General features: G+C 52.5%; 1 protein-coding gene across 1 annotated transcript in view; it reads right to left on the bottom strand.

Annotated features, from left to right (window-relative positions):
* Nucleotides 1-7868, bottom strand: part of BRSK1 (BR serine/threonine kinase 1) — a 33321-nt gene that overhangs the window by 19423 nt on the left and 6030 nt on the right. Inside the window, 3 exon segments of the mRNA XM_006150351.3 lie at nt 3916-3993; nt 3995-4025; nt 4091-4207. Coding sequence (XP_006150413.1) covers nt 3916-3993; nt 3995-4025; nt 4091-4207 — 226 coding nt within the window.

Below are 7868 nucleotides of genomic sequence, written 5' to 3'. Positions count from 1 at the left end.
GTCCCGGGACGCGAACCGCGGTCGACTACGTGGGAGTCCAGCGACATAGCCATTACGCTAACTGCTGGTTCCCAAGAAGTTTTTACTATAGGGCGTGTGCGCTCGCCAGACAGGCAGAGAGAGACATAGAGACAGAAAGCGAGAAATCACCCCCCAGGGGGGATGGCCACGCCGCAATCCCTTCTCCTCCATTCTCCTCTCAGGATCCTGGGCACGCACGCACACGCGCCCGGAGAGAGTTTAAGCCACCGGGTCCGAGACTCGAACTGCGGTCGACTACATGGGAATCCAGCGACACAGCCATTACGCTAACTGCTGGTCCCCTATGATAATATCTTTAACTGGACTAATATGCAGTGTATCCATGCTGAGCTGTATGAATGCTGTAATGTATACAGTGACTGAATGAATTAAAAAAGTAAAATATACAATAAAAAATTTTAAAATATACATTTAAAAAAGAGGCTGGGGGCTACAACCTGGGGCCTGTTTCTTTTTAAATAATTATTTATTCAATTTTATTTATTATTATTATTCAATTTGACCAGAGAGAGCGAAGTGCAGAGAGTGAGACAGCAAGCCTGTCTGGGACTTGAACTGTTGGCAATGTGGGAGCTCAGCACCTTAACCACCAATGCCACCTGCTGGCCCCAGGGCCTGGTTCTTTTTTCTTTTTTTGAGAGAGAAAAATTTTTTGCCATAGGATGCATGTGCTTGCCAGAGAGAGACAGAGACAAAACCAAGAAATTGCTACTCCCCGGGGTGGGGGGGACGGCCACACCATCCGTCTCTTCTCCGTTTTCCTCTTGGAATTGTGGGCACTCACGAGTTTTAAGCTGCAGGGCTGGGACTCAATCCTCAATCAGCCACGTGCAAGTCCAGTGCCATAACCACTATGCCACCTGCTGGCCCCAGAGTCTGTTCCTTAAGAACAGGTTTCTTGGGGCCGGCAGGTGGTGTGATGGTTAAGAGTGCTGGACTCCCATATGGCAGACGGTGGTTCAAATCCCAGACCTGGGTGGCTTTTGCTTTCTCACTTTCTCTCTCTTTGTCTATCTCTCTGTCCCTCTCTGGTCAAATTTTAAAAAAATAAATAAATAAAGCTAAATAAAATAATTATTTAAAAAAAACAAAAAACCAAAACAGGTTTCTTCCCAAACCAGTTTTGAAGCGGCAGTCACTTGCTCATTCATTTCAACAGTGAGGTCCAGGACCCGTCAGGCCACCGGGAGAACAAGCCCCTGCCCTCCTGCGGCTCACAGAGCAGGGGCTGGGGAGCAGGGCCTGATGAGGCCGAGCCCCACTGCGGCCACTGGAGTGTCCCTACTGCAGGACAGGACATGGAATCGGCAGAGAGTCAAGTAACAGCAGGGCAGTGCGGAGCGAGCAGGGGCCACAGGAGCTAGGAGGGGGGGAGGAGTGTTCCCTGGAGCCTGGAGAAGACCGCGGCACTGCCACCCTAGACGGGGCTTCTGGCCTCCAGAGCTGGGAGACAGCCCCTGCCGTGAGCCACAGGCCTTGGGCAGCCAGCACAGGAGGGAGGCACGGGCCCTGGCGGCTGAGGAGCCCGGGGCGAAGAGTGGGGTCCAGGGTGCCCTAGAGGTGGTGGCAGATCCTACGGGGTCTCGGCCTCACAGAGGGGCAGGAGGCACAGGGGTTAACAGTATGGGTGCCAGCACCTGCCCTGGCTTGAGTTCTTGCTCCTCTGTGGGCCTCAGGCAGTTCGCATGGACTCCCTGAGAACAGTGACTGGCAATGACAGTCCCACCTCCCAGGGCCACCCAGAACAAGCAGCCCTGACGCAGTAAGGACCGACGTGTGGCATTGGCAGATCAGCCCCCACCACGTCCCATGGTCTGGCGCTGCCACTGCAGCAGGACCAGGGGACAAAGGCATGTCCCACCCTCGTGGGGCCCCCAAACACACTGGCTGCTGAATTAACAAGCGACAGCGGTGTCGGACTCAGTGCAGCCCCGATGCAGTGCTGTGGCCTGACCCGTCTGGGAAGGTCCTGGACTGGGGTCTGAAGACCTCCCTGAACCAGACAGCGCATGTGCGCCCACGATCTGATGCTGGCTGAGGACACAGTGTGAAAGCCCTGTGGGGTGCATGTCAGGACAGTAGTTGAATGGAGGGGAGACAGACAGGTGTGTTGTACGAGACAGGTGGGAATGGGTGTGGTGAGCAGGGCAAGGTGCCGGAGAGGGGAGCTGCGGGCTCTCGGAGAAGGCGACGCTGGACAGTAAGTAGACTCCGGTAGGGAGTGACAGTGAGTCTCCTCAGGGCTTTCCTGAGCGTGGCAAGTTTGCAGCTGACCCTCATAGGAGGTGGGGGACAGGGCAGGGGGTCTCCAGTCAAGCCTGGGTTTGACTTCAGGCTGCCTGATGCCCGAGCACTCTGCGACAGGACGGGATGATCCCAGGAAGGGCCATGGTGCCGACCTACGATGGCTGGGCTGCCGGAGTGCAGTAGCTAAGTGCCACGTATGGAAAAGTGGGATCCCACGTGGCCCCTCAAGGTTAGAGTCCCAGCCTGGCAGCTTGAAAAGCATGCTGGGCGTGCATGCACATGTGCCCAAAGTCTGGTGGACAGAGACGTGGAGGGAGAGATTGCAGCATGACTGTGCCCGTGGGGGTGTTTTCTCTGTCTCTCCCGGGAGAGTGCAAAGCCCTCTAGCAATGACAGTGGTCACAGTAATAGGCCCAGAGCAGCACACCCCTGCCCTCTACTGGAGCCATACAGGAAGCTCGGTGTGGACCCGGATCCACCCGAGCTCACTGGTCTGCTGGTGACCCGGATGCTGGCTGGCGGGAAGGCTGGGGTTGGGGGTGCGGCCGCGTGACCGGCCCTGTCCAGGTACTTCTCTCTCACTTTCTTTCCCTCTGTCTCTGGCTAGGACACCAGCTCTCTAGCAATTAAAAAGGAAAATAGGGGGACCAGCAGATGGCATGATGGCTACATCACTGGACTCCCATGTAATCGACCACAGTTCGAGTCCCAGACCCGGTGGCTTACGCTCACACTGGACATGTGTTTGTGTGTGCCCAAGATCGCAAGAGGAGAATGGAGGAGAAGGGACTGCGGCATGGCCATGCCCCCTGGGGGTGATTTCTCCCTTTCTGTCTTTCTCTGTCTTTCTGGTGAGCACATGCCCTATAGCAAAAGCCTCTCCCCCAAAAAAGCAAAATAGGGGCCAGCAGGTGGCATGGTTGTTAAGGGCACCGGACTACCACATGGCCAACTACGGTTCAAGTCCCAGGCTTGGTGCCTTCCTTGCTCACTTCCCCTCTCTCTGGTCAAATTGGAAAATAGTAACAAGTGAAATGATTCTTTAAAAATAATATTTTTAAATCATCACAAAAAAAAAAAAAGGAAAGAAGAAGAGGAGGACTGCGGTCCGGAAAGTTCTTTGCTGACCTCCTCCCAGGCAGCCGTGGTCCCGCCTGCTCCGTAGGCGGCTGTCCCAGCCTGGTGGCTAGGAGCCCGCGGTTTGACCCCAGGCCCGCACGTGAGGGGGTCTTCTCCAGGTCACGGAACATGCGTCTGATGAAAAGCCTCCGCAGGGATTTCAACCATTTTTGTGCCAAAATAGACTCTCTAACTCCACCGTCTGGGCTCTCACTGAGGCCCGGTGGCGCTGAGCTCACCACCCAGAGCAGGGACCCCGTCGGCTGTGACCGTCCACACACCCCGACAGGGCTGGAGGAGGGCAGACCGGCGGGACGGAACCGGACCTGCAGGGCTGGAGGCCCGCAGCAGCCCTGCCTCGAGTTTTGCCGGGACCCCTCCCGACCCAGCTCTGTGGCCCACCGCCCCCCAATACCAGTGAAAGCACGCGGAGGCGCCCCAGGAGCGGGACCCACGCCTGTGCTCCAGGCGGACCGTTCTGGACACCGGGTGCGCCGGGGCACTTACCACCAGCAGGGCGAAGAGGATGACGCCGCAGCTCCACATGTCCGCGCGGCGGCCGTCGTACTTCTCCCTTTTTTTTCTTGATCACCTCGGGACACGCGTAGTGGGGCGACCTGAGAGAGAGAGCGGCGTGAGCCCGCGGCCTCCCCGCCTCGCCCCCCGGGCGGCCCCCACTCACCCGCAGCTGGTCTCCAGGAGGCTGTCCCCCACCTGCAGGGACGCCATGCCGAAGTCCGCAATGCGGATGTTGTTCTTCTCGTCCAAGAGCAGGTTCTCGGGCTTCAGGTCTCTGTGGCTGCACAGGCAGGGGGTGCTCAGGCCTCCGCCTTCCCCGCTTCCCCGGGGAGGCCCGGCTCCCCTCTCTGGGAGCAGGTTGCTCCTGGGAACCCTGCATTTCCCCTTCTCTCTCTTCCACAGCGGCAGGGGGCGGGAGCAGCGGGCCCCCCGGCGCCACCCCTGCCCAGCCTCAGCCTCCGACCAGCGAGGCCTGGGCCTCCACCTGGGGCCTTGCAGCTGAGCCACCCTCTGTGACAGGCCCGGGGCACCACTCCACCTTCGCCGACTCCATACTCGGGAAGGAGCTCCCCTCATCCTGCCCGTCCTCCCTGTAGGGTCCCAAACTCTGGCCACCGTACCCACAAATAGTAGAAAATCTACGGGGAGCTATTTTGAGGCAAGCAGGCCTGATATTGAGCTGATTCTTAAAATATTGATTTGGGGACCAGCTTATGGTGTAATGGTTATATTGTTCAACTCCCATGAAGTCGACAGCAGTTCACGTCCAGGACTCAGCAGCCTAAAACTCAGGCCAGGCGCCTGTGCGTGCGTGCCCGAAATCCCGACAGGAGAATGAAGGAGAAGGGACTGTGTGTGACCTTCCCCCGGGGGGTGATTCCTCGCTTTCTGTCTGTCTGTCTCTGTCTTTCTGGTGAGTGCATACTCTATAGCAAAAGTCTTTCTTAAGAAATTATATATATATATCAATTTGGCCCTACTCCAGGCTAAACTCCTCAAGATTTAAGGGTCGAGCCTAAGGGTCAGGCCTGCTGTGAGTCCAGCAGGATGCCTGAGGCACGTGCACTCACCAGAGAGAGAGAGACAGAGAGAGGGAGACAGAGAGAGGGAGACAGAGAGAGTGACAGAGAGCGACAGAGAGGGAGACAGAGAGGGAGACAGAGAGGGAGACAGAGAGGGAGACAGAGAGAGCGACAGAGAGAGCGACAGAGAGAGAAAGTGGGAAAGCAAGCCGTCAGGTCTGAGCCTCAGACCTCAGCCAACCAGGTAGGAGTCCGGGGCCTTAACCACCACACCATCTGCTGGCCCTCGGGCTGCGTTTTCATCAACCAACTTTACCCCAAGTCTGAAACCCTCCACCCTAGTCCCCACTCTGTCTCCAAAACGCATCCCAGAGGGAGAGGTGTGCAAATGAAGGAGGTTAAAAATGAAGGCAGCCATCTTGTGTCTTAATTAATCATAGAATACTGTGTATTTAATATGTTTATTGTGGAGGCTGAAGACACATCAGTGAAGACGATAACCTTTTCTTATCTACACTCCCATGCAATAAATGAACCTCAACCCTTACCTCACACCATATAAGAAACCTGACGTGGGGCAGGTGGTGATTAGGGTGCTGGACTCCCACATGATCAACTGCAGTTTGAGTCCCAGACCTGGCAGCTTACCTTCTCACTCTCCCTGTCTCTCTCTCTCTCTCTCTGTCTCTCTCTGGTCAAATTTAAAAATGACAATAAATATGGGAACCAGCAGGTGGCATGGTGGTTAAAATGTTGGACACTCCCACATGGTCAACCATGGTTTGAGTCCTGGATCTGGTGGCTTGCTTTCTCACTTTCCCTCTCTCTCAGTGTCTCTCTCTCTCTCTCTGGTCAAATTAAAATGAATGAATAAATAATTTTTAAAATAATAATAATAATAAATAAATAAAATTAAATAAGATAATTATTTTTTAATTTTTATTTATTCTTTCATTTATTTTAATTTGACCAGAGGGAGACAGAGAGGAAGAGAGAAAGAGAGAAAGTGAGAAAGAAGCCACCAAGTCCAGGACTCGAACCGTGGTCAGCCATGTGGGAGTGTACAGTGCCTATTTATTTTTTAAATAATTATTTTATTTAACTTTATTTATTTATTTTAATTTGACTAGAGAGGAACAGAGTGAGAGAGTGAGAAAGAGAGAGAGAGTGAGAAAGCAAGCTGCCAAGTCCAGGACTTGAAATGTGATCAGCCATGTGGAAGTCCAGCGCCCTCCACCACACCACCTGCCAGCCCCACAGGGTACAGTGCCTTAACCACCACACCACCCGCTGGTCTCCAAAATCTCAGTAACCTTAAGTTGGGCAAAGATTTCCTTTTTTTTTTTTCCCCAAAAGAGATCTTTGTTATAGGGTGCATATGCTTGCCAGAGAGACAGAAAGTGAGAAATCAGCCCCCAGAGGGAATGGCCACACTGCAATCCCTTCTCCTCCACTCTCCTCTCGGGATGTTGGGCACGCACATGCATGGGCCAGGTGTGATTTTAAGTCACAGGTCTGAGATTCGCTCAAATTGTAGTCAATTACATAGGAGTCCAGTGATAGAAGCTTTATGCCATCTGCTGATCCCCCGTGGGCAAATATTTCTTTTTTTTTAAAAAATAATTATTCTGGGGGGCTGGCAGGTGTCATGGAGGTTAAGGGCACTGGACTCCCACATGGCTGACTGCAGTTTGAGTCCCAGATCTGACAGCTTGTTTTTTCACTTTTTCTCTCTCTGTTTAAATTATTTAACTTTATTCATTTTAACTTGTCCAGAGAGGGATACGAGAGAAAGAGAGAGACGGGGAGGGAGAAGGAGAGAGAGAGAAAGTGAGAAAGCAAGCTGCTAGGTTCGGGACTTGAAATGCGGTTGGCCACGTGGGAGTCTAGTGCACTTAACTACCATGCCACCTGCTGGCCCCAGGCAAAGATTTCTTAAGTAGGGCACAAAATGCATGAATTAAAAAAAAAAAAAAAGCAGAAAATCAACAAACTGGAGTCTATCAAAATGAAAATCTTTTGCTTTTTGTAAGATATTGTCATAAACATGTAAAAGCTTGTCACAGAGTAGAACAGGTGGGGTGGTGGTTGAGTGCTGGACTCCCATATGGCTGACCATAGTTCAGGTCCCAGACCTGGAGGCTTGCTTTCTTACTTTGTCTCTCTGGTGAGCGTGCATGCTCTATAGCAAATTTAAAAAGAATAATGATTAATAAAATTAAATAAATAATTATTAGAAAAAAATACAGTAAGTGCCAGTAGATGGTGTGGTGGTTAAGGCTCTGGACCCCACATGGCCGACCGCGGTTTGAGTCCCAGACCCAGCAGCCTACAAATCACACCAGGGGCAAGTGTGTCCCAAATCCTGGAGGGAAAATGGAGGAGAAATGACTGTTGCACAGCATCGCCCCGGAGTGTGATCCCCCGCCCCCCGAAGCACATGAGCTAGAGCAAACATTAAAAACAAAGGCAAATAAAAAGCAAAAATTTAAAAAGTGATAAAAGTTTTATTTCTACAATAAATACTTCTTAAGAGTTATCACGGGACCAGCAGGTGGCATGGTGGTTAAGGCGCTGGACACTCCCAAATGGCCGACCACAGTTTGATTCCCAAACCTGGCGGCTTGCTTTCTCACTTTCCCTCTCTCACTCTCTCTGTGTCTCTCTCTGGTCAAATTAAAATAAATAAATAAATGAATGAATGAATAAAATTAAATAAACGATTAAAAAAAAAAAAGAGTCATCTCTAGGGACCAGTAGTTGGCATAATGACTATGTCGCTGGACTCCCATGTAGTTGACTGTGGTTCAAGTCCCAGACCTGGTGGCTTAAACTCACGCTGGGCGTGTGTGTGTGTGCGTGCCCAAGATCCCAAGAGGAGAATAGAGAAGGGATTGTGGCGTGGTCATCCCTCCTGGA

This window comes from Tupaia chinensis, unplaced genomic scaffold (genome assembly GCF_000334495.1).
Source record: "Tupaia chinensis unplaced genomic scaffold, TupChi_1.0 Scaffold000286_1, whole genome shotgun sequence".
NCBI classification, from domain to species: Eukaryota; Metazoa; Chordata; class Mammalia; order Scandentia; family Tupaiidae; genus Tupaia; species Tupaia belangeri.
The sequence above is the reverse complement of the archived record's forward strand: the minus strand, read 5'-3'. Positions and strand labels throughout refer to the sequence as shown.